At 38.5% G+C, this 26,534-nt stretch overlaps 1 protein-coding gene across 1 annotated transcript in view; it reads right to left on the reverse strand.

The window, feature by feature from the left end:
* USH2A (usherin) overlaps nucleotides 1-26,534 on the reverse strand; it is a 514,207-nt gene that overhangs the window by 238,695 nt on the left and 248,978 nt on the right. The window contains exon 32 of the mRNA XM_075267084.1: nucleotides 16,069-16,230. Within this exon, the coding sequence (XP_075123185.1) occupies nucleotides 16,069-16,230 (162 nt within the window). The remainder of the gene's footprint in view (nucleotides 1-16,068; nucleotides 16,231-26,534) is intronic.

Raw genomic sequence — 26,534 nt, forward strand, 5'->3', positions numbered from 1 at the left:
CTACCCCCGCGGCTCTGATCTCCGTACATTGTAGCCAGGACTCTTTTTCTTCTAAAAGATAAAACTATTGTGATACAAGGGGATTAATCCATCTTGGACAAGGCTGATATTGCTTATCAGATGAGTCCAGATGTGGGGCGAGGTCAGCTCTGATATCCCGCTACTCTATCTCTTACTTATCTAGTCATTTCTAATCCTTGTTAACATGTCAGGTTATGTTACATTCCTGATAACTATTAGACCGCAACAAAGTTTCCTTTAATAAGTTAGGAGAGAATTGAATGATACAGAAGGGTGTAAAATAATGTTACCTTATATCATCATTACCATAAAAGCAAATCTTATAGTCAAGATCAAGATGTTCTGGTGAGGGAGTTGTATCTGACTCTATCAGTATGGCCGCCATATCAGTCACCCCTGGTGTGATAGTCCTAGCGGTGAAGCAATATAGCAATGGTAGCATATGATAGGACCAAATAATAACGCATCTCAGGGTATTAGGGAAAACTGGCTGGCAACCCCCTTTAAGCTTTAAAGGAGTCTGTTTGGTTGTCGCCTACAACTTCCAGATAATGTATGATAGTATATGTTGTAATTACATATGCATCAGATTCTTAATTGAAGTCTATCTATCTATCTATCTATCTATCTATCTATCTATCTATCTATCTATCATCTATCTATCTATCTATCTATCTATCTCTCATCCTTTTAAATTTTCTTTCTTTCTTTCTTTCTTTCTTTCTTTCTTTCTTTCTTTCTTTCTTTCTTTCTTTCTTTCTCTCTCATCCTTCTAGATTATCTGTTTCTTTCTCTCATCCTTCTAGATTATCTTTCTTTCTTTCTTTCTTTCTTTCTTTCTTTCTTTCTTTCTTTCTTTCTTTCTTTCTTTCTTTCTTTCTCTCTTTCTTTCCTTGCTTCCTTCCTTCTCTCTCATCCTTCCAGATTTTCTCTTTCTTTCTTTCTTTCTTTCTTTCTTTCTTTCTTTCTTTCTTTCTTTCTTTCTTTCTTTCTTTCTCTCATCCTTCTAGATTATCTTTCCTTCCTTCTCATCCTTCTAGATTATCTGTTTCTTTCTCTCATCCTTCTAGATTATCTTTCTTTCTTTCTTTCTTTCTTTCTTTCTTTCTTTCTTTCTTTCTTTCTTTCTCTCATCCTTCTAGATTATCTTTCCTTCCTTCTCATCCTTCTAGATTATCTGTTTCTTTCTTTCATCCTTCTAGATTATCTTTCTTTCTTTCTTTCTTTTTCTCTTTCTTTCCTTGCGTCCTTCCTTCTCTCTCATCCTTCCAGATTTTCTCTTTCTTTCTCTCTTTCTTTCTCTCTTTTTTTCTCTTTCTTTCTTTCTTTCTTTCTTTCTTTCTTTCTTTTTCTTTCTTTCTTTCTTTCTTCCTTCCTTCCATCCTTCTAGATTATCTTTCCTTCCTTCTCATCTTTCTAGATTATCTTTCTTTCTTTCTTTCTTTTTCTCTTTCTTTCCTTGCGTCCTTCCTTCTCTCTCATCCTTCCAGATTTTCTCTCTCTCTTTCTTTTTCTTTCTTTCTTTCTTTCTCTCTCTTTCTTTCTTTCTTTCTTTCTTTCTTTCGTTTTTTCTTTCTCTCATCCTTCTAGATTATCTTTCCTTCCTTCTCATCCTTCTAGATTATCTTTCTTTCTTTCTTTCTTTTTCTCTTTCTTTCCTTGCGTCCTTCCTTCTCTCTCATCCTTCCAGATTTTCTCTCTCTTTCTTTTTCTTTCTTTCTTTCTCTCTTTCTTTCTCTTTCTTTCTTTCTTTCTTTCTTTCTTTCTTTCTTTCTTTCTTTCTTTCCTTGCATCCTTCCTTCTCTCTCATCCTTCCAGATTTTCTCTCTCTTTCTTTCTTTCTTTCTTTCTTTCTTTCTTTCTTTCTTTCTTTCTTTCTTTCTTTCTTTCTTTCTTTCTTTCTTTCTTTTCTTTCTCATGACTTACACAACATTTCAGCCACAGTAGCACCAATGGTAAATTAAAACTCACTGTGAAATAATCCCCTCGCCTTCCATTTCCTCCCTGTTCAGTATGTGACATTATGAAGATATTATACGCAGTGTGTTGTCTTCATGGTTGCGGCCCGGGTTATTACAGGGACACCGCCCCTTCACCATTTACTTGATTACCTCATTTGCATAAAATCAAGCAGTGTCTTATATGGATGTTAAAAATCCTAGATGAGCGCTGGAGATATCGGAGATGGATCTACAGGCGTTACTTGCAGATTACTGTCGGGAATGGCCCTGAGTGATGGCCTCGCTCCTATTGATTTTGTGCTATTGCTCAGAGAATGTCATCGATCTCAATTTGTGAAAAAATGATTGGTCAGAGACGGAAATGATTTTGTTCTCACGTTTGGCATTTAAGTGGTGGATATTTATGCAAGAATTCATTTGCAAATTATAAAATTAAGAAACCATTTCTGTCCATCTACTTGTTGTACTTTATCTTATACACCCAGAGGCAAAAGTGCCATGGACAAGGCCCCGAAATCTATCAATCTAGTAGAGACCATTAATGTAACTTTATACGTTACTGGAGAGTATATTGTATATACTGTATATACTCAATAATGTATACATATATGTTACTGGAGAGTATACTGTATATACTGTATATACTCATTATTGTATACATATATGTTACTGGAGAGTATACTGTATATACTCATCATTGTATACTTATATGTTACTGGAGAGTATACTGTATATACTCATCATTGTATACTTATATGTTACTGGAGAGTATACTGTATATACTAATCATTGTATACCTATAACTAGAGTTGAGCGATCGTGTTCGTAAAAGATCGGATTCAGATCGGCAATCGAGAAAATTTCACGATCGCAATTGGAATTCCGAACGCGATCTTTTTAGGTGGGATCAAGATCGGTGATTATTTCCCACAATGCTTTGCTACTGGCCAAGCATTGTGGCAAAAGCTAACAACGTTAGCCTTCACACTGAGTATACGCTCATTCTGAGAAGAGTGTATACTCAGTGTGAAGGCTCCGCTGCGGTTTTATAGGAATGAATGGAAGCAGCCGGCACACAGCCTTAACCCTCTCTGTGCCGGCTGCATCCATTCATTCTAATGGGAGACTACCTAACATCTCTAGTAGCTACTTACCTGCAGAGATGGCTGGTCTGGTGCCCGGTGTTCTTGGTCTTCTTCGCCTCGCTGCCCCAGGGTAGTGTTAGAGAGCTAGGAAGAAGGCGGGGCTTGTGGCTTAGGAGAGTGTGGGCGGGTACAGGGCGGGGAGACATGACGTCTCCCCTCCCAGTACCCGCCCACACTCTCCTAACCCGCCCACACTCTCCTACCCTGCCCACACTCTCCTAACCTGGGAGGCAGGAGGCAGCGAGGCGAAGAAGAACGAGAACACCGGGCACCAGGCAGCCATCTCTGCAGGTAAGTGGACACCAGGGGGGACTAAGTAGCCAGAGGATTAAAAAAAAAATCCTCTGACTACTTAGTGATTTGAAAAAATCACTAGACAGCGTGGATTCTAACAATTAAAGCGTTCAATTGTTAGATTCCATGCTGTATAGTGAATAGGATTGTTTTTAAAATCCGATCTCCGATTAGTAAAAAAATCCCATTAACTTGCATTGGGATCGAGATCGGGTTCGAATGAAAAATGATCGGAAATCGGATTTCAAAATCGATCCTGAAAAGTCAAGATCGGCTCAACCCTACTTATAACAGATAAATGCCTCTTCCTGCTCCCATCCCTCTGATACACTGAGTTTGACTCTGAACATTCTGGTCTATCTATCTCAAGAGTGGCTGCAGGTCATATACCAGATTACACAAGTGTATATAAATATATATTTAGAGTGTAGGATTGAGCAGAAGAAGAGCGATAGCAGCTGAAACGTTCTTAGTGTGGTGTAGGAGCTAAATAGGAGATTTCTATCTCAACCAAAGTCCTATATTCACATAAGTACATGTCAGTACTTCTCTATATATGTCCTGCATGTTTCTGGGGCTGTTTCTGAGTGCGAGAGAGCTTGTTATGGAGCAGATTCTCCTCTACTTACTGTGAGCAGTGTATGGTAGCTATTGTCCTCTACCCAGCTCAGGGAGGACTGCAAACTACAAATATAGCATGCAGAGGGGAAAACTGATAAAAGATGCAGAACTTAAGCCATACATATGATATATATGATATAGAACTACTACTTAGGCAAGCTTTAAGGCATTGTATGGCAGTATAATTTGGATACTAAATGGTGGTTTTATTTGGGCATTGTAGGAGGTATAATCTGGGCAATATTTAAGCGCTATGAGTTATTATTATGTGAATACTTTTCTGATAATATTCAGGCTCTGTATTTGGCAGTATTTTTTGGCCAAGATATAGGAGTTTTATTTAGACCCTGTATAGAAAGGTTATTTGGACGCTCAGTGAAAGTTTTAATTGAACACGGACAGTATATGGCAGTGTTAGGAAAGCGCTATAAGGTGGTATTATCTGAATACTTACACTAGAAGATAACACCTCTATAGATAGCACCACTGACTACTTCCACTACTGACAATAGATGATGTCACAACTCATCTCTGCCCCCACCCTGCACAGATCATATCTAGAGATGAGCGAGTAGTATTCGATCGAGTAGGTATTCAATCGAATACTACGATATTCAAAATACTCGTACTTGATCGAGTACCACTCGCTGTTCGAATGGAAAAGTTCGATGCAGAACCAGCATTGATTGGCCGAATGCTATACAGTCGGCCAATCAACACTGGTTCTTCTCCTACCTTTAGAAGTCTTCTCCTTGCAGCTTCCCCACGGCGTCTTGTAGTGCGGGCATGCGCAGTCGGCTCTGCCCAGGCCCGATGCCTGGCAGAGTGAATTCAGAGCCGGAAGATGCCGCAGGATCGCTGCATGGAGAAGACTTCTCGGAGGATCCAGCCCGACCCTCACTCGTAAGTATAATTTGATCAAACGTTGCCTACCCCTGAAATGAGCATTTCCCCCCATAGAGTATAATAGGATTCGATATTCGATTCGAGTAGTCGAATATTGAGGGGCTACTTGAAACGAATATCGAACCTCGAACATTTTACTGTTCGATCATCTCCAATATATATATATATATATATATATATATATATATATATATATATATAGTATACAGTATACAGTATATATACACTAGCCTCTGCCAGCTGCGGGTTGTTGGCATCGAATTGCTGCCGTCGATGGTTTGCCTGCTCCAGCAATCTGTTCAGCCGTTTGTGCATGATTGACACACAAACATCCAAACTATTAGTAGGATTTATATACATATCTATCTCCTATCTATCTATCTATCTATCTATCTATCTATCTATCTATCTCCTATCTATCTATCTATCTATCTATCTATCTCCTATCTATCTATCTATCTATCTATCTATCTATCTATCTATCTATCCATATCTATCTATCTATCTATCTATCTATCTATCTATCTATCTATCTATCCATATCTATCTATCTATCTATCTATCTATCTATCTATCTATCTATCTATCACCTATCTATCTATCTATCTCCTATCTATCTATCTATCTATCTATCTATCTATCTATCTATCTCCTATCTATCTATCTATCTATCTATCTATCTATCTATCTATCTCCTATCTATCTATCTATCTATCTATCTATCTATCTATCTATCCATATCTATCTATCTATCTATCTATCTATCTATCCATATCTATCTATCTATCTATCTATCTATCTATCTATCTATCTATCACCTATCTATCTATCTATCTCCTATCTATCTATCTATCTATCTATCTATCTCCTATCTATCTATCTATCTATCTATCTATCTATCTATCTATCTATCTATCTATCTAATATCTATCTATCCATATCTATCTATCTATCTATCTATCTATCTATCTATCTATCTATCTATCACCTATCTATCTATCTATCTATCTATCTATCTATCTATGTGTGTATAGATATAGATACAATATTGACAGTAATAAATGCAGGCAGAAGAAGAAACTTCTTAGCCCTGGCTCTGACTCCGTACTTGAGAAGACGTCGCGAAGCAGCGATTTGTCATTACTAATGTAGATGTACCATGTAAAGTTTCATCCAGCCTCCCCGTCTCACCAGTCAACAATCTTCACCCCACGGTGTCGCAGCGTCCCCTGACACGGATCCTACAGAGACGACTTATTCTTTAATGCTTCGCTGGAATTTCCACTTATCTTTTTTAGTAAGTTCACAGCACAATAATAGCCTGAGAATCGTCGAGCATTTTGGAAATGAGGCAAAGTTAGCGCGGCACACACAATGACTCGATTTCAAGAGGAAGGCCAAGACATCCCAAGCTTGTTCAGCTGTGATTTTCTACTGTAATGACACCACAGGGTTTTGCTTCATAATCAAAACCCTTTAAAGTCTGCATCGCTTCGGGCTTAGTGTCTGTGGCAAGGTTAACTGAAATCCACAGCAAGGATAACTGCTATCCTAAAGCAGATTGTAACAGCGGGAAACGTTGCGACACTATTTAAAAGGATTTTAAATAAGCAGATTTTATTTTAACACTACACTAATGCATCACAGCAGAAAATGATACAATAGGCTCGCTAGAAATAGACATAATGCGTTTTCCCCTGATCTGTGCTATTTAATCTAATGAATACACCATAGAACATCCTTCTGTTAGGAAGAAAAGGACATGAAAAAAAAAAAAAAAAGGAGAGAGAGTTTTCTAACCAAGCGCAGACAGCTTGGCCTGGCCTTCTCGAAACGCTGACTCGGCATTCCCACTTATACAGGTCACTGTACTTTGGAGATCTCATCCATGAATATTGGGCATGAATACCAATGTCAGGGCTAGACAAAAAAAGATCAGGATTGTAGATTATGATTCATATCACTGTTTCGCTGGGTAGTAAAAAAAAAATTGTGCGGGGGCAAAGTCGTGGTAACGGCACAAGGGGGGCGTGGGATAAAGGGAGACGAGGTAATACAGGTAAAAGGTAACAATGTAACAGCTACAATATTGTAATAAGGATAGGGTTGAGATTTCAGGATTGATGTTAAAATCCGATTTCCGATCATTTTCCAGCCGATCCCGATCGTCAAATTTGCTCGATCGTCGATCAGAATCCAACCTTTCCTAACCCCGATCGTTCAACCCTAGTCAATGCTTCTCTATGGGAAAAGTCACTTTTACGGTTGAGCCGATCTTGAGATAATCTCCGACCCCGATCCTGCTGGAAAAGATCAGGATTGAAATTCCAATCGCGATCTTTTCAGATCCCGATCGCTCAACCCCAAATAAGAATAAAAATACGATGCACAAGTAACATCACACTGTACCCAAATAATATCATTACAGTGCCCAAATAATAACATCATAGTTTCCAAACAATAACATCATAGTGCCCAAATAATAACAACATAGTGTCCAAATAATAACATCATAGTGTCCAAATAATAACAACATAGTGTCCAAATAATAACATCATAGTGCCCAAATAATAACATCATAGTACCCAAATAATAACATCATAGTGTCTAAATAATTACAACATAGTGCCCAAATAATAACATCATAGTGTCTAAATAATAACAACATAGTGTCCAAATAATAACATCATAGTGTCCAAATAATAACACCATAGTGCCCAAATAATAACATCATAGTGCCCAAATAATAACATCATAGTGCCCAAATAATAACAACAGTGTCCAAATAATAACACCATAGTGCCCAAATAATAACATCATAGTGTCCAAATAATAACATCATAGTGTCTAAATAATAACATCATAGTGTCCAAATAATAACAACATAGTGTCCAAATAATAACACCATAGTGCCCAAATAATAACATCATAGTACTCAAATAATAAGATCATCACAGTGCCCAAATAATAACATCATAGTGCCCAAATAATAGCATCATAGTGTCCAAATAATAACATTATAGTGTCCAAATAATAACATCATAGTGCCCAAATAATAACACCATAGTGCACAAATAATGCTCCCACACAATGCTCAAATACGATCGCATATATTTCCAAATGAGATTGCTCAAATAATATCATCATATTGTTATAAAGATAACAACAACATCACAAAGTCTAAGAAATAGTAAAATACAGTACTCCAATAAATTATAAAGTTCCCAAATACAGTAATACCACCATGGTGTGCCAAGCAATAGTGTAACACGGTGATCAAATAATCCCATAACATTGTTAAAAACACTATCGAAGGGCCAAAATAATAGTAGCATATAGTGTTCAAATAAAATCATATATTACTACTACAGTGGACAAACAACAGTAAGTGCTCACATAATGCCATAAGACAGTTCCATAAACAGTATAATGGTGACTAAATAATAGTGACATAGCTCTCAAATAAAATCATACAGTTCCAATATCATACTGACACGATGGAAAAATTACAGCATCATATGGTACTCAAATAACACCACTGGGCAGTGTTTAGTGATGATGCCCTACAGCGCTGGGGTCTTTGGTTCAAATTGGACCAAGTTTATATGTTCTCCCTGTGTTTGCCTGGATTTCCTTTGGATACGGTTTCCACCCTTGTTCCAAAAATATACTGATAGGTAAACAGTAGAGATGAGCGAACAGTGTTCTATCGAACACATGTTCGATCGGATATCAGGGTGTTCGCCATGTTCGAATCGAATCGAACACCACGTGGTAAAGTGCGCCAAAATTCGATTCCCCTCCCACCTTCCCTGGCGCCTTTTTTGCACCAATAACAGCGCAGGGGAGGTGGGACAGGAACTACGACACTGGGGGCATTGAAAAAAATTGGAAAAAGTCATTGGCTGCCGAAATCAGGTGACCTCCATTTTAGACGAATAGTGGATTTCAAATCCGGGTCATATGAGAATGTGAACTTTGTGACTATGAGACAGGGATAGCTGTACAGGCAGGGATAGCTAGGGATAACCTTTATTTAGGGGGGAATGTTATTAAAAATAACTTTTTGGGGCTCTATCGGGTGTGTAATTGTGATTTTTGTGAGATAAACTTTTTCCCATAGGGATGCATTGGCCAGCGCTGATTGGCCGAATTCCGTACTCTGGCCAATCAGTGCTGGCCAATGCATTCTATTAGCTTGATGAAGCAGAGTGTGCACAAGGGTTCAAGCGCACCCTCGGCTCTGATGTAGCAGAGCCGAGGCTGCACAAGGGTTCAAGCGCACCCTCGGCTCTGATGTAGGAGAGCCGAGGGTGCACTTGAACCCTTGTGCACCCTCAGCTCTGCTACATCAGAGCCGAGGGTGCGCTTGAACCCTTGTGCACACTCTGCTTCATCAAGCTAATAGAATGCATTGGCCAGCGCTGATTGGCCAATGTATTCTATTAGCCTAATGAAGTAGAGCTGAATGTGTGTGCTAAGCACACACATTCAGCTCTACTTCATCGGGCTAATAGAATGCATTGGCCAGCGCTGATTGGCCAGAGTACGGAACTCGACCAATCAGCGCTGGCTCTGCTGGAGGAGGCGGAGTCTAAGATCGCTCCACACCAGTCTCCATTCAGGTCCGACCTTAGACTCCGCCTCCTCCGGCAGAGCCAGCGCTGATTGGCCGAAGGCTGGCCAATGCATTCCTATGCGAATGCAGAGACTTAGCAGTGCTGAGTCAGTTTTGCTCAACTACACATCTGATGCACACTCGGCACTGCTACATCAGATGTAGCAATCTGATGTAGCAGAGCCGAGGGTGCACTAGAACCCCTGTGCAAACTCAGTTCACGCTAATAGAATGCATTGGCCAGCGCTGATTGGCCAATGCATTCTATTAGCCCGATGAAGTAGAGCTGAATGTGTGTGCTAAGCACACACATTCAGCACTGCTTCATCACGCCAATACAATGCATTAGCCAGTGCTGATTGGCCAGAGTACGGAATTCGGCCAATCAGCGCTGGCTCTGCTGGAGGAGGCGGAGTCTAAGGTCGGACCTGAATGGAGACTGGTGTGGAGCGATCTTAGACTCCGCCTCCTCCAGCAGAGCCAGCGCTGATTGGTCGAGTTCCGTACTCTGGCCAATCAGCGCTGGCCAATGCATTCTATTAGCCCGATGAAGTAGAGCTGAATGTGTGTGCTTAGCACACACATTCAGCTCTACTTCATCAGGCTAATAGAATACATTGGCCAATCAGCGCTGGCCAATGCATTCTATTAGCTTGATGAAGCAGAGTGTGCACAAGGGTTCAAGCGCACCCTCGGCTCTGATGTAGCAGAGCCGAGGCTGCACAAGGGTTCAAGTGCACCCTCGGCTCTCCTACATCAGAGCCGAGGGTGCGCTTGAACCCTTGTGCAGCCTCGGCTCTGCTACATCAGAGCCGAGGGTGCGCTTGAACCCTTGTGCACACTCTGCTTCATCAAGCTAATAGAATGCATTGGCCAGCACTGATTGGCCAGAGTACGGAATTCGGCCAATCAGCGCTGGCCAATGCATTCTATTAGCCCGATGAAGTAGAGCTGAATGTGTGTGCTAAGCACACACATTCAGCACTGCTTCATCACGCCAATACAATGCATTAGCCAGTGCTGATTGGCCAGAGTACGGAATTCGGCCAATCAGCGCTGGCTCTGCTGGAGGAGGCGGAGTCTAAGATCGCTCCACACCAGTCTCCATTCAGGTCCGACCTTAGACTCCGCCTCCTCCAGCAGAGCCAGCGCTGATTGGCCGAATTCCGTACTCTGGCCAATCAGCACTGGCTAATGCATTGTATTGGCTTGATGAAGCAGTGCTGAATGTGTGTGCTTAGCACACACATTCAGCTCTACTTCATCGGGCTAATAGAATGCATTGGCCAATCAGCGCTGGCCAATGCATTCTATTAGCGTGAACTGAGTTTGCACAGGGGTTCTAGTGCACCCTCGGCTCTGCTACATCAGATTGCTACATCTGATGTAGCAGTGCCGAGTGTGCATCAGATGTGTAGTTGAGCAAAACTGACTCAGCACTGCTAAGTCTGCATTCGCATAGGAATGCATTGGCCAGCCTTCGGCCAATCAGCGCTGGCTCTGCCGGAGGAGGCGGAGTCTAAGGTCGGACCTGAATGGAGACTGGTGTGGAGCTATCTTAGACTCCGCCTCCTCCAGCAGAGCCAGCGCTGATTGGTCGAGTTCCGTACTCTGGCCAATCAGCACTGGCCAATGCATTTCTATGGGGAAAAGTTAGCTTGCGAAAATCGCAAACTGACAGGGATTTCCATGAAATAAAGTGACTTTTATGCCCCCAGACATGCTTCCCCTGCTGTCCCAGTGTCATTCCAGGGTGTTGGTATCATTTCCTGGGGTGTCATAGTGGACTTGGTGACCCTCCAGACACGAATTTGGGTTTCCCCCTTAACGAGTTTATGTTCCCCATAGACTATAATGGGGTTCGAAACCCATTCGAACACTCGAACAGTGAGCGGCTGTTCGAATCGAATTTCGAACCTCGAACATTTTAGTGTTCGCTCATCTCTAGTAAACAGGTTTCCTATAAAACTGACCCTTGTGGGTGTTGGGGATGGAGCGCCTATATGACGGCCACTGACCCCCCTACCTCACAACACTGCCTGCGTTTTGAGTCCCCGTAAAAAAAAAGTGCATTCCAAATGGCCATTGTCATCATCAATCCAAAAAAATATTCACCATCAATAAATAATAGCAACCTATAGCTCGCAAATAAAATCATATAGTTCCTAAATACTACCACCATGGTGGACAAACAATAGTGTCATGCAGTGCTCAAATAATACCGTCATATATTTCCAAAATAATACAACCGCAGTGCCTAAATAACCATAGCATCCAATGTTCAAATAACACAACTATATACAGTCATTGTAACATAATACTACAATGGTAACTTAAACAATACCGTCATACAGCCTTTCAAAAAAAAAAAAAAAAAACTGGTTTACTAGTACGGTCACCAAATGTCAGAGTGCCTGGACAATACCATGATATTACAGTGCTTAAATAATACCGTCATATTTTCAAAATAATACAACCGCAGTGCCTAAATAACCGTAGCATCCACTGTTCAAATTACACAACTATATACAGTCATTCTAAAATAATACTACAATGGTAACATAAACAATACCGTCATACAGCGTTTCAAAAAAAAAAGAAGAAATACTGGTTTACTAGTATGGTCACCAAGTGTCATAGAGTGCCTGAACAATATCATGATATTACAGTGCTAAAATAATACCGTCATATTTCCAAAATAATACAACCGCAGTGCCTAAATAACCATAGCATCCAATGTTCAAATTACAGAACTATATACAGGGTTAAGGGGATATTGTCACTCCTTGGGGAGAGACCACCAAATAAGTGTGTGGAGACTTATTAAGCCTTTAGCACTCCACATTGCAAGGGACCATGGGAAGAATATGCAAATCTGTCTTCCATGATGTAATTAGGAAGTCAGGTGCCTCAGTGTTGTAAACCAGTAGAGGGCGCTCACTGGAATGTGCAAGCCTGTCTTCCCTGATGTAATTAGGAAGACAGAATCTCAGCGAACTAGCCCAATAAAGGTTTGCTCCCTTTAACATCATGCTCGACCTTCCAAGAGGCCTTTGTTTCTTAATGATGCTGGGATTATTACCAGGTATAGTCTCTCAACCGAGGACAGCCGTTTCGATGTTATTGCATCTCGTCAGCCCGGTGTAGAGAAGACTAACTATATACAGTCATTCTAAAATAATACCACAATAGTAACTTAAACAATACCGTCATACAGTGTTTAAAAAAAAAGAAATACTGGTTTACTAGTACGGTCACCAAGTGTCATAGAGTGCCTGAACAATACCATGATATGTTCCCCAAAAAATCTAGTAGAGGGCTCACATATCAAAACCATAATCCATTAATAATACCGTCATAGTGTGCTCCAATATTACCAGTATCCATACAACCATATAGTTGCAATGGTGACCACACAACAATGCCATAAAATGCATAAAAAATACTGCCATCTAATTAAAAAATAATAGTGGACAACTAGGGTTGAGCGATCGGGATTGGAAAAGATCGGATTCCAATCGGCGATCAAGTAAATTTCACGAATTCCAATCCCGATCTTTTCCAGTGGGATCGAGGTTGGAGGTTATCTCAAGACCAGCTCAACCCTATTCATGTTTATATCATAAATAGGGTTGAGAGATCGGGAAAGATCGGAGCAAATTTCACGATCGGGATCAGCTGGAAAGTGATCGGAAATCGGATTTTAAAATCGATCCTGAAATCTCAAGATCGGCTCAACCTCATGGACAACCCCTTTAAGCAAGTTTTTTTCTTCTTCTTCAGGATCTTTTTTAACCAATTAAACTTTATTGAGCAGAAATCTTTACGGCGTGATGAGTATTAGATTTTTCCGTAGGGCCGGTTGTAAGTACACAAGGCGACGCGGAGACACTTTAGTGATCCTAATTCTAACCTGTATCTGATTCCTTGTATTTCCTTGAGATACTAATAACGCATAATACGGTCATTTATATTCACGCATAAATGTTCTCATCCCGCACGTATTCATCTACAGAAAGTACAAGGGGGTTTCTATGGTGACAAAAATCCATTACCTTTGAATAAAGAATGAAAAAGTTTGACTTAAAATGTATGCTATTTATTATAGGAGGAATTCAATGGCCTTCAGGAGGTTTCATAAGTGCAGTCATTTCTCAGTGTCACAAGTGACCCGCCGCAGCACTAGCTCAAACCCGCGCTCCATGGAAATGGGAGATTTATGCAATATTCTTTTTGCATGTTTTACATAACAAAAGGCATCACGGAAAACAAGGCGCCGACCTGGACCGCATCTGACTTGTTATTTACTGTTATTTTATAGCATAGGGACAATGGGCCTCGTACCACTGAGCTGACACTCTAACGTCCCTCCAGGTAGATGAATGGCTGAGATAGGGAAAGCAGCATTATTCTCATACTTACCAACTTGTAAGGAGGATTCTGAAAAGGGAAGGGTAACATTTTTGATCTTATCCACTGCTCTTTATATAGGATACACTCTATAAATGATTGCTACTAATGGTAATCTTTGTTGGATAGATGTGGAGATGTGTGTGTGGTGAGATAACTAGATGTTCAAAACAACATGATTTGGTGAAATTCCATCACATGTGTATTCTATATGTGTCTATCTGCGGCCACCCAGTGGCTGTGTTGTGGGTTGCAGCCTGTTAGGGCTTGCATGGTGTACTAATGCTGTTTCATCAGAAATTGAAGTTCCATGAACATAATATTTAAATTAGTAGACCATTAAAAGTTAAACATTTTGGCAAATATAAAAAATTCATAATAATAAATAATAAAATAATAAAAAATAATAATTTTAAATATGTCTTCTAACCATCTTAGTGGCGACATCTTTTCATTTGATTACTTGCCAATGGGTATGACTATGAATGTGGGAACTTTCCATGGTCTGGAACTTGTCAGAAACCCAGCCATGATGTCCTTATTGTGGTCAGGTTGTCTTCTCATACATGTAGTGTCCTCCTGATAACCAGCCATGATGTCCTTATTGTGGTCGGGTTATCTTCTCATACATGTAGTGTCCTCCTGATAACCAGCCATGATGTCCTTATTGTGGTCGGGTTATCTTCTCATACATGTAGTGTCCTCCTGATAACCAGCCATGATGTCCTTATTGTGGTCGGGTTATCTTCTCATACATGTAGTGTCCTCCTGATAACCAGCCATGATGTCCTTATTGTGGTCGGGTTATCTTCTCATACATGTAGTGTCCTCCTGATAACCAGCCATGATGTCCTTATTGTGGTCAGGTTATCTTCTCATACATGTAGTGTCCTCCTGATAACCAGCCATGATGTCCTTATTGTGGTCGGTTATCTTCTCATACATGTAGTGTCCTCCTGATAACCAGCCATGATGTCCTTATTGTGGTCAGGTTATCTTCTCATACATGTAGTGTCCTCCTGATAACCAGCCATGATGTCCTTATTGTGGTCGGTTATCTTCTCATACATGTAGTGTCCTCCTGATAACCAGCCATGATGTCCTTATTGTGGTCGGGTTATCTTCTCATACATGTAGTGTCCTCCTGATAACCAGCCATGATGTCCTTATTGTGGTCGGGTTATCTTCTCATACATGTAGTGTCCTCCTGATAACCAGCCATGATGTCCTTATTGTGGTCGGGTTATCTTCTCATACATGTAGTGTCCTCATGATAACCAGCCATGATGTCCTTATTGTGGTCAGGTTATCTTCTCATACATGTAGTGTCCTCCTGATAACCAGCCATGATGTCCTTATTGTGGTCGGTTATCTTCTCATACATGTAGTGTCCTCCTGATAACCAGCCATGATGTCCTTATTGTGGTCGGTTATCTTCTCATACATGTAGTGTCCTCCTGATAACCAGCCATGATGTCCTTATTGTGGTCGGTTATCTTCTCATACATGTAGTGTCCTCCTGATAACCAGCCATGATGTCCTTATTGTGGTCGGGTTATCTTCTCATACATGTAGTGTCCTCCTGATAACCAGCCATGATGTCCTTATTGTGGTGGTGTTATCAGGAGGATACTATATGTATGTAAAGATAACCCTGTACTATAATATAGTGCCGAATAATGGCTCCATACAGAGCTCAAATACTATCACATACAGTATAGTTCCCAAATAGTATTGACATTGAGGCCAATCAACAGTTCCTTACTAATAATACCATCATGTTGTTAAAAAAAACACGATCACAGAGCCTCAGTAATAGTAACATACATTACTCCGATAAAAGTGGTATATAGTGTTCCCATATGCTGGAGCTCCAAAATATACTACCGCGGTCATCAAACAGCAGCGCCACTATGAAAAGGCAGTAGTGCAGGATTGCAGAGTGAGTAGAGATTTTTGACCTAATAATACTTGGGGCAATGTGTGTCCCACGTAAAGTTCTGTTCCCCTTTACATTCCTGCTCATGTTTCACTATATTACACAGAAGATACAGGTGTCACATTGGGCAAAATAATAATTGGCGTTACTTACCAGTGACATTGTATCCAACTTCTTTCCCAGTGTGAATCTGGACTCCATCCATGTATACAATGTATCTTGTGATGACGCCATTGGGATTCTTGGGTGGAGACCAGTGAAGATATAAAGAGGAAGGGAGAGAGTCTGCAGTTGGTGTTTGGACGTCTCTTGGAGCTGGAAAGAAGCAATAGACATGTCTTGAGGAACCAACAAGTTGAGGTCTATGGCTAAAGCTACAAGGGGAATGGGGTATGTATAATATTTTTGTGCAATTTGTCCAGTTGGTTGTAAAAATGTGACTCACTAGATCTATATATATATATATATATATATATATATATATATATATATATATATATATATTATTGTTAGATCACTGGACACAATGGGCCAAACCACCAACTCTGACTCTATTTTTCCACAGCCCACAGTAAAGCTCCTCTAATTCAGGAAAAAAAACCAAAAATCCCACTCAAAACCTACCCAAACTCTGACGCCATGACTCCGACTCCACAGCCCTGATTGTTGTAATGAGGGTAAAGTGAAGTGCAATGTACAATCTGCTGGTCTAGGTTTTCAGTAACAGTGATGCCATAGTTGAGCTCTGTCGAGTGGTGCAACCAAATTGACAGTCATGACATACAATATTGCAACACAAGCAGCCTACATGTTCCATAATCAGTCACCATGTTGTTGTAGGCTAAATACAATATATGCACATATAATAGTATGTCATCACTGAAAGAATGGAAGACTGGATCTTAAAGATGACCTTTCACCAGCTCCACCAACTCTAGTTATTTGCAGCCTTAAAGTAGACACTGATTCTAGCAGTATTATAGTAGTTATATTCTTGTACATAGGAGTAGTATTATAGTAGTTATATTCTTGTACATAGGAGTAGTATTATAGTAGTTATATTCTTGTACATAGGAGCAGTATTATAGTAGTTATATTCTAGTACATAGGTGCAGTATTATAGTAGTTATATTCTTGTACATAAGAGCAGTATTATAGTAGTTATATTCTTGTACATAGGAGGTAGTATTATAGTAGTTATATTCTTGTACATAGGAGCAGTATTATAGTAGTTATATTCTTGTACATAGGAGCAGTATTATAGTAGTTATATTCTTGTACATAGGAGTAGTATTATAGTAGTTATATTCTTGTACATAGGAGCAGTATTATAGTAGTTATATTCTTGTACATAGGAGTAGTATTATAGTAGTTATATTCTTGTACATAGGAGGTAGTATTATAGTAGTTATATTCTTGTACATAGGAGCAGTATTATAGTAGTTATATTCTTGCACATAGGGGGTAGTATTATAGTAGTTATATTCTTGTACATAGGAGCAGTATTATAGTAGTAATATACGTGTACATAGGAGCAGTATTATAGTAGTTATATTCTTGTACATAGGAGCAGTATTATAGTAGTTATATTCTTGTACATAGGAGTAGTATTATAGTAGTTATATTCTTGTACATAGGAGCAGTATTATAGTAGTTATATTCTTGTACATAGGAGTAGTATTATAGTAGTTATATTCTTGTACATAGGAGCAGTATTATAGTAGTTATATTCTTGTACATAGGAGTAGTATTATAGTAGTTATATTCTTGTACATAGGAGTAGTATTATAGTAGTTATATTCTTGTACATAGGAGCAGTATTATAGTAGTTATATTCTTGTACATAGGAGTAGTATTATAGTAGTTATATTCTTGTACATAGGAGTAGTATTATAGTAGTTATATTCTTGTACATAGGAGTAGTATTATAGTAGTTATATTCTTGTACATAGGAGTAGTATTATAGTAGTTATATTCTTGTACATAGGAGCAGTATTATAGTAGTTATATTCTTGTACATAGGAGGCAGTATTATAGTAGTTATATTCTTGTACATAGGGGGTAGTATTATAGTAGTTATATTCTTGTACATAGGAGTAGTATTATAGTAGTTATATTCTTGTACATAGGAGCAGTATTATAGTAGTTATATTCTTGTACATAGGGGGTAGTATTATAGTAGTTATATTCTTGTACATAGGAGTAGTATTATAGTAGTTATATTCTTGTACATAAGAGCAGTATTATAGTAGTTATATTCTTGTACATAGGAGTAGTATTATAGTAGTTATATTCTTGTACATAAGAGCAGTATTATAGTAGTTATATTCTTGTACATAGGAGTAGTATTATAGTAGTTATATTCTTGTACATAGGAGTAGTATTATAGTAGTTATATTCTTGTACATAGGAGTAGTATTATAGTAGTTATATTCTTGTACATAGGAGCAGTATTATAGTAGTTATATTCTTGTACATAGGAGGCAGTATTATAGTAGTTATATTCTTGTACATAGGGGGTAGTATTATAGTAGTTATATTCTTGTACATAGGAGTAGTATTATAGTAGTTATATTCTTGTACATAGGAGCAGTATTATAGTAGTTATATTCTTGTACATAGGGGGTAGTATTATAGTAGTTATATTCTTGTACATAGGAGTAGTATTATAGTAGTTATATTCTTGTACATAAGAGCAGTATTATAGTAGTTATATTCTTGTACATAGGAGTAGTATTATAGTAGTTATATTCTTGTACATAGGAGTAGTATTATAGTAGTTATATTCTTGTACATAGGGGGTAGTATTATAGTAGTTATATTCTTGTACATAGGAGTAGTATTATAGTAGTTATATTCTTGTACATAGGAGTAGTATTATAGTAGTTATATTCTTGTACATAGGAGTAGTATTATAGTAGTTACAGTGGGGCAAAAAAGTATTTAGTCAGTCACCAATAGTGCAAGTTCCACCACTTAAAAAGATGAGAGGCGTCTGTAATTTACATCATAGGTAGACCTCAACTATGAGAGACAAAATGAGAAAACAAATCCAGAAAATCACATTGTCTGATTTTGTAAGAATTTATTTGCAAATTATGGTGGAAAATAAGTATTTGGTCAGTAACAAAATTTCATCTCAATACTTTGTTATATATCCTTTGTTGGCAATGACAGAGGTCAAATGTTTTCTGTAAGTCTTCACAAGGTTGGCACACACTGTTGTTGGTATGTTGGCCCCTTCCTCCATGCAGATCTCCTCTAGAGCAGTGATGTTTTGGGGCTGTCGCTTGGCAACACGGACTTTCAACTCCCTCCAAAGGTTTTCTATAGGGTTGAGATCTGGAGACTGGCTAGGCCACTCCAGGACCTTGAAATGCTTCTTACAAAGCCACTCCTTCGTTGCCCTGGCGGTGTGCTTTGGATCATTGTCATGTTGAAAGACCCAGCCACGTTTCATCTTCAATGCCCTTGCTGATGGAAGAAGGTTTGCACTCAAAATCTCACGATACATGGCCCCATTCATTCTTTCATGTACCCAGATCAGTCGTCCTGGCCCCTTTGCAGAGAAACAGCCCCAAAGCATGATGTTTCCACCCCCATGCTTTACAGTAGGTATGGTGTTTGATGGATGCAACTTAGTATTCTTTTTCCTCCAAACACGAAAAGTTGTGTTTCTACGAAACAGTTCCAGTTTGCTTTCATCAGACCATAGGACATTCTCCCAATACTCTTCTGGATCATCCAAATGCTCTCTAGCAAACTTCAGATGGGCCCGGACATGTACTGGCTTAAGCAGTGGGACACGTCTGGCACTGCAGGATCTGAGTCCCTGGCGGCGTAGTGTGTTACTGATAGTAGGCTTTGTTACATTGGTCCCAGCTCTCTGCAGTTCATTCACTAGGTCCCCCCGCGTTGTTCTGGGATTTTTGCTCACCGTTCTTGTGATCATTTTGACCCCATGGGGTGAGATTTTGTGTGGAGCTCCAGAGCGAGGGAGATTATCAGTGGTCTTGTATGTCTTCCATTTTCTAATTATTGCTCCCACAGTTGATTTCTTCAATCCAAGCTGGTTGCCTATTGCAGATTCAGTCTTCCCAGCCTGGTGCAGGGCTACAATTTTGTTTCTGGTGTCCTTTGACAGCTCTTTGGTCTTCACCATAGTGGAGTTTGGAGTCTGACTGTTTGAGGGTGTGCACAGGTGTCTTTTTATAGTGATAACAAGTTTAAACAGGTGCCACTACTACAGGTAATGAGTGGAGGAAAGAGGAGACTCTTAAAGAAGAAGTTACAGGTCTGTGAGAGCCAGAAGTCTTGATTGTTTGTTACTGACCAAATACTTATTTTCCACCATAATTTGCAAATAAATTCTTACAAAATCAGACAATGTGATTTTCTGGATTTGTTTTCTCATTTTGTCTCTCATAGTTGAGGTCTACCTATGATGTAAATTACAGACGCCTCTCATCTTTTTAAGTGGTGGAACTTGCACTATTGGTGACTGACTAAATACTTTTTTGCCCCACTGTATATTCTTGTACATAGGAGCAGTATTATAGTAGTTATATTCTTGTACATAGGAGGTAGTATTATAGTAGTTATATTCTTGTACATAGGAGCAGTATTATAGTAGTTATATTCTTGTACATAGGAGCAGTATTATAGTAGTTATATTCTTGTACATAGGAGCAGTATTATAGTAGTTATATTCTTGTACATAGGAGCAGTATTATAGTAGTTATATTCTTGTACATAGTAGTAGTATTATAGTAGTTATATTCTTGTACATAGGAGCAGTATTATAGCAGTTATATTCTTGTATATAGGGGCAGTATTATAGTAGTTATATTCTTGTACATAGGAGCAGTATTATAGCAGTTATATTCTTGTATATAGGGGCAGTATTATAGCAGTTATATTCTTGTACATAGGAGCAGTATTATAGCAGTTATATTCTTGTACATAGGAGCAGTATTATAGTAGTTATATTCTTGTACATAGGAGTAGTATTATAGTAGTTATATTCTTGTACATAGGAGCAGTATTATAGTAGTTATATTCTTGTACATAGGAGCAGTATTATAGTAGTTATATTCTTGTACATAGGAGGTAGTATTATAGTAGTTATATTCTTGTACATAGGAGCAGTATTATAGTAGTTATATTCTTGTACATAGGAGCAGTATTATAGCAGTTATATTCCTGTACATAGGAGCAGTATTATAGTAGTTATATTCTTGTACATAGGAGCAGTATTATAGTAGTTATATTCTTGTACATAGGAGTAGTATTATAGTAGTTATATTCTTGTACATAGGAGGTAGTATTATAGTAGTTATATTCTTGTACATAGGAGCAGTATTATAGTAGTTATATTCTTGTACATAGGAGTAGTATTATAGTAGTTATATTCTTGTACATAGGAGCAGTATTATAGCAGTTATATTCTTGTATATAGGGGCAGTATTATAGTAGTTATATTCTTCTATATAGGAGCAGTATTATAGCAGTTATATTCTTGTATATAGGGGCAGTATTATAGCAGTTATATCCTTGTATATAGGGGCAGTATTATATATGTAAAATAAAATATAATACAGCAGTATATATACAAATACAGTATTACAAGTATATCTGCAGTTCTGGTCTTGTACATAGGAAAATTAATTTTCAGATAAATATATATCTATACAATGTAGCCTTGTGATTATTTTGAGTCACATTCCTGATTATGTTCCCTGATTTTTGCTATAATACTGCAGCGTGTATGGTCAGGATTAGAATATGTGTGCGATAATTCCCCCTAATACGGAACATTACCTGTACTAATATCTCATTTATCCATCAGCTAATCAAGCTACATTGCCTTCAAGAATAATCATTGTAGCCTATTAAAATGCCATCATGCAAGTGAAAGATAAAGATATGCAGATTCTAGCGGTGCGTTACCATTTTGCATCCATTTTCTGCCTGTTAGTGCAATGGAATAAAATAGAAATCCAGTCCATTGACTTTGTGTCTGCTCGTTGTGGAGGTAAAAACACAAAGCTTTCAGTCCTGGTATTTGATTTCTGTACAAAAATCTATTCCTGCATAAGGATGGCCTATTGGATAGTGCCGCTGCATTAATCTACAAGGGTTTTTTTTCTAATTTATTTGCAATTCAGATGCTGATTCCTTATTTCAGTATGCATATTTGCATTAAAAGTAAGTGCATTAAGTAGCTCATTGTTATGTGATTGTTTTTAAGCCCATTTGTACAGCACAAAGTATATTCCATGTAGCACAAAGGTCTGCAATGGGTGAACCTCCAGCTGTTGTAAGACTACAACTCTCAGCATGCCCTGACGTCGGCTCTGGTATACGATCATGTTTACCTGCCAGCTTCTCCTTGGACCGCTGTCAAGTCTCCTTGGGGTTGTGTCCTGACTATAGATGCCTGTCCTGATGCTGGGGTTAGAGGTAGGAAGCTGCGTGGTGCGGGGCCCGGGAGTAAAGAGGATCTGAGGGGTATTGTCTCAGGTCTGTATTAGTTTAGGGAGTCTGAATCTGTATTATTAAAGGGGGCTGCATTAGGGATGAGTGAAAAAATTCATATTATTGCAAAATTTCCCAAAATTTTGAGCTTGCGTGAATCTGAAGTTTTTGGGATTCGCCATCCACAAACCACTATCTGGAGTCTCTTCAGACACCAGAGTATAATCAGCAGAGACCCAGGAATGTGCAAAAACTTAACTACAGTCATCTTGGGCTCTATAATGTGGGTCCCCACGCTCTATGGCCTTATTCAACCTCCTGAATGAGATTGGTGGCCCCTGGGGGCTGCAGAGCTTGTGATTGGGCGTCGGCGGTCATGTGGGGAGTGCCAACATCATGACGCTTAGACTTGTGTGCATGCCTCCATGTGACTGGTGAAGCACAGATACATTTAAATACCAACCCCGGCTCTCCATTTATTATACTTTGGGTCTGAAGAAACCAAAAACTGACACCAGAACCTCATGAATATTCCCGAGACAAATCTTAGGAACTGGAGTCTGTATTATTTTAGATGATCTGTATTACTGTTAGATCTAGTAGGGTTCTGGACTGTGGTCTGTATTTGATTAGATGATCTATATTACTAGTAGGGTTCTAGATTGGGGTCTGTATTTGATTAGATGATCTATATTACTAGTAGGGTTCTAGACTGTGATCTGTATTTGATTAGATGATCTATATTACTAGTAGGGTTCTGGACTGTGGTCTGTATTTGATTAGATGATCTATATTACTAGTAGGGTTCTAGATTGGGGTCTGTATTTGATTAGATGATCTATATTACTAGTAGGGTTCTAGACTGTGATCTGTATTTGATTAGATGATCTATATTACTAGTAGGGTTCTGGACTGTGGTCTGTATTTGATTAGATGATCTATATTACTAGTAGGGTTCTAGATTGGGGTCTGTATTTGATTAGATGATCTATATTACTAGTAGGGTTCTAGACTGTGATCTGTATTTGATTAGATGATCTATATTACTAGTAGGGTTCTAGACTGTGATCTGTATTTGATTAGATGATCTATATTACTAGTAGGGTTCTAGATTGGGGTCTGTATTTGATTAGATGATCTATATTACTAGTAGGGTTCTAGACTGTGGTCTGTATTTGATTAGATGATACGTATTACTATTAGGGTTCTAGATTGGGGTCTGTATTTGATTAGATGATATGTATTACTGTTAGGGTTCTAGACTGGGGTCTGTATTTGTTTAGCACCCCTGTATCACTATTAATGGTCTGGACTGGGGTCTGTATTTGTTTAGCACCCCTGTATCACTATTAATGGTCTGGACTGGGGTCTGTATTTGTTTAGGAGGCCTGATTTATTTTGGGGTGTTATATGCCTATGCACTTATACTTCCCTGCATCTTCCTCTCTGCTCCTGTGATGGATCGGCCTTCAGGACCCCACCTCTGTGTTCATACATAATGGTGACATGACGTGGACTGGACGGCTGCAGTCACATCGCTGCTTTAGCAGTATACGGGACTATAGGGTATGCTGGGGTTTCAGTTACACCTGAGCCCTGAAGCATCGCCCCATATGATGAGACTATTACTATAATCATATCTATTAGTTGGAGCCCTTAATATCATTTGCTTTGGGTTTCTAATATTTCAAATTAAGCCCCTGGTAGGGTTGAGCGATCGGGATCAGAAAAGATCAGATTCCGATTGGCGATCGAGTAAATTTCACAATCGTGATCGGAATTCCGATCCCGATCTTTTTCGGCGGGATCGAGGTCTCACATTAGCTCCCACAACGCTTGGCTACTGGCCAATAGGGTTGAGCGATCGGGATCAGGAAAGATCGGATCCTGATCGGCGATCGAGCAAATTTCATCGACAATTTGGTCGACAATTGGATTTTAAAAATGATCCTGAAATCTCAAGATTGTCTCAACCCTAGCCCCTAGCAATCTGCTGTTGACTGACCCCTTGTTCTTAAAAGGTGTTGCTAAACTGTATCTTAAGTCCATAACACCTTGTATACGAATATTTATGGTGGCCTCTATACAAAATATTTCATATGCAGAAATTACCATCAGCTTCTGAACACAATATGGCAATACTTACCGAACCACGCTTTCAAAAAGGCCGACGCAAAGTAATAGGAAAATGATAATATCTCTGTTACAAATAAAACATATTGAGCAAATTTTGACTTCTAATTTTTATCTCTTGACCAGTTTTTTAAATTGGCTGTAAATCCTATTAAAAATCCATAGAAAATAAATCTTCAAATATTAAAGTTTTCAAAATGGCCACACACAGTAAGCTGCAGTAGTCTGTAGTTCACTTGTTAGCTTTACCATATAGACTGAGACAGGACGAACAGAGTCATCTCACTATAACTAGAGATAGATAGATAGATAGATAGATAGATAGATAGATAGATAGATAGATAGATAAGGCGCTGTTGGCTACCCTGCTACTCCCTAGCTTGATGTATTCTCTATACAGACATTACTGGAAAGAAAAATACATCTCCAATATGGCTGCCACCAGTAAATATAAAAAATAAAATCTATAAAATCTGCTCTGTTAACTGCATTTAGTGATCTCCTTTACAGCATAGTCATAGCCAGAGGCAGTAATAGATTACAGTCAATGCATTGAGCTCTATGAGAGGGTTTTCTAGACAAGCTCTGTCCAGGGAGGGGGAGGATGTGCGCTGTGATATCATCTATTGTCAGTAGTGGTTGTAATGATGGATAAGTTATCTATAGAGGTGTTATCAGGTCTGTGATGTTAAAGATATGACTGTTGCAACAAAGAATGCTAAAAATTCTCAATCAGTGAGGCTTAGTGGCCAGAGTGAAAATTGCATTGCATTGATTTAATACTTTAAAAAAAAAATACATTATTATTAATTATTATTATATATATATATATATATATATATATATATATATATATATACAGTATATATTGGACGAATCCCAACAGTATATATTGGACGAATCCCAATCTATTAGGCTTAGTGGCCAGGGTGAATATTGCATTGCATTGATTTAATACTTTAAAAAAATACATTATTATCAATTATTATTAAATATATATATGACGAGTCCCAATCTATTAGGCTTAGTGGTCACAGTGAATATTGCATTGCATTAATTTAATACTTAAAAAAATACATTATTATTATTATTAGTAGTAGTAGTAGTAGTAGTATTACTACTACTAATAATAATATTAGATATAAATATGCATATAAATATATATATATATTTATTTGACGAATCCCAATCTATTAGGCTTAGTGGCCAGAGTGAGAATTGCAGGATATAATACTTTGAAAAATATCATTATTATTTTTATTATTAATATATATATATATATATATATATATATATATATATATATATATATATATAGTGATATGGAAAATTTTGAACAATAAGATTGTTAAAAAATATTCTTAACATAAAAACTTAATTTTCTTTTAGTACATTCCCTTTAAGGCTGTGTTCGCATCTTTGTCGGAAACCACAACGCAGTCCTGTATCAGTCATGATGGTCACCAGTAGCATCTAATATACCATGGTAGTCTGTCGAGGTCCAACCCTGGTGTCTGCTGGGCTTCTGGCGGAGGAGCTGCTTCTGTCGCAGTGTGAACAGAACCTTATTCATTTTAAGGAACTTGTGGTTGGCAGCCACAGACAGGACGCGACGTGATCTGATTAATAGCGCACATGCTACAATGATTAATTCCGCTTCCAATTGGCATTTGGTAGCGCCACTAAGTTGAAATAATTGTTGCCCGTACCAGTCTTTAGCACTTAAAAGAGACCATAGAAAGCGGACATTTGATAGTGGATTTCATACTGTGCCATACAATCAATTCTTTTTAGTCAGACTGTCTGTAGATTTACTTCTCAGCCATAGTAAAGCGAGGAAGCTTTCATTAATCTTTCAGATGCTTCGTATTAATGACAAGGCTCTTGCATGAACAATGTAACAGCAATTAAAAAGCCCATTAATCTGCATTACAGCTATTAAAGATGCATGTCATTAAAGGGTATGGAGTTTGATTCATTTTCGCACCCCCCAAAAAAATGAAGCAATT

Source organism: Leptodactylus fuscus, chromosome 3 (genome assembly GCF_031893055.1).
Source record: "Leptodactylus fuscus isolate aLepFus1 chromosome 3, aLepFus1.hap2, whole genome shotgun sequence".
Classification (NCBI taxonomy): Eukaryota; Metazoa; Chordata; class Amphibia; order Anura; family Leptodactylidae; genus Leptodactylus; species Leptodactylus fuscus.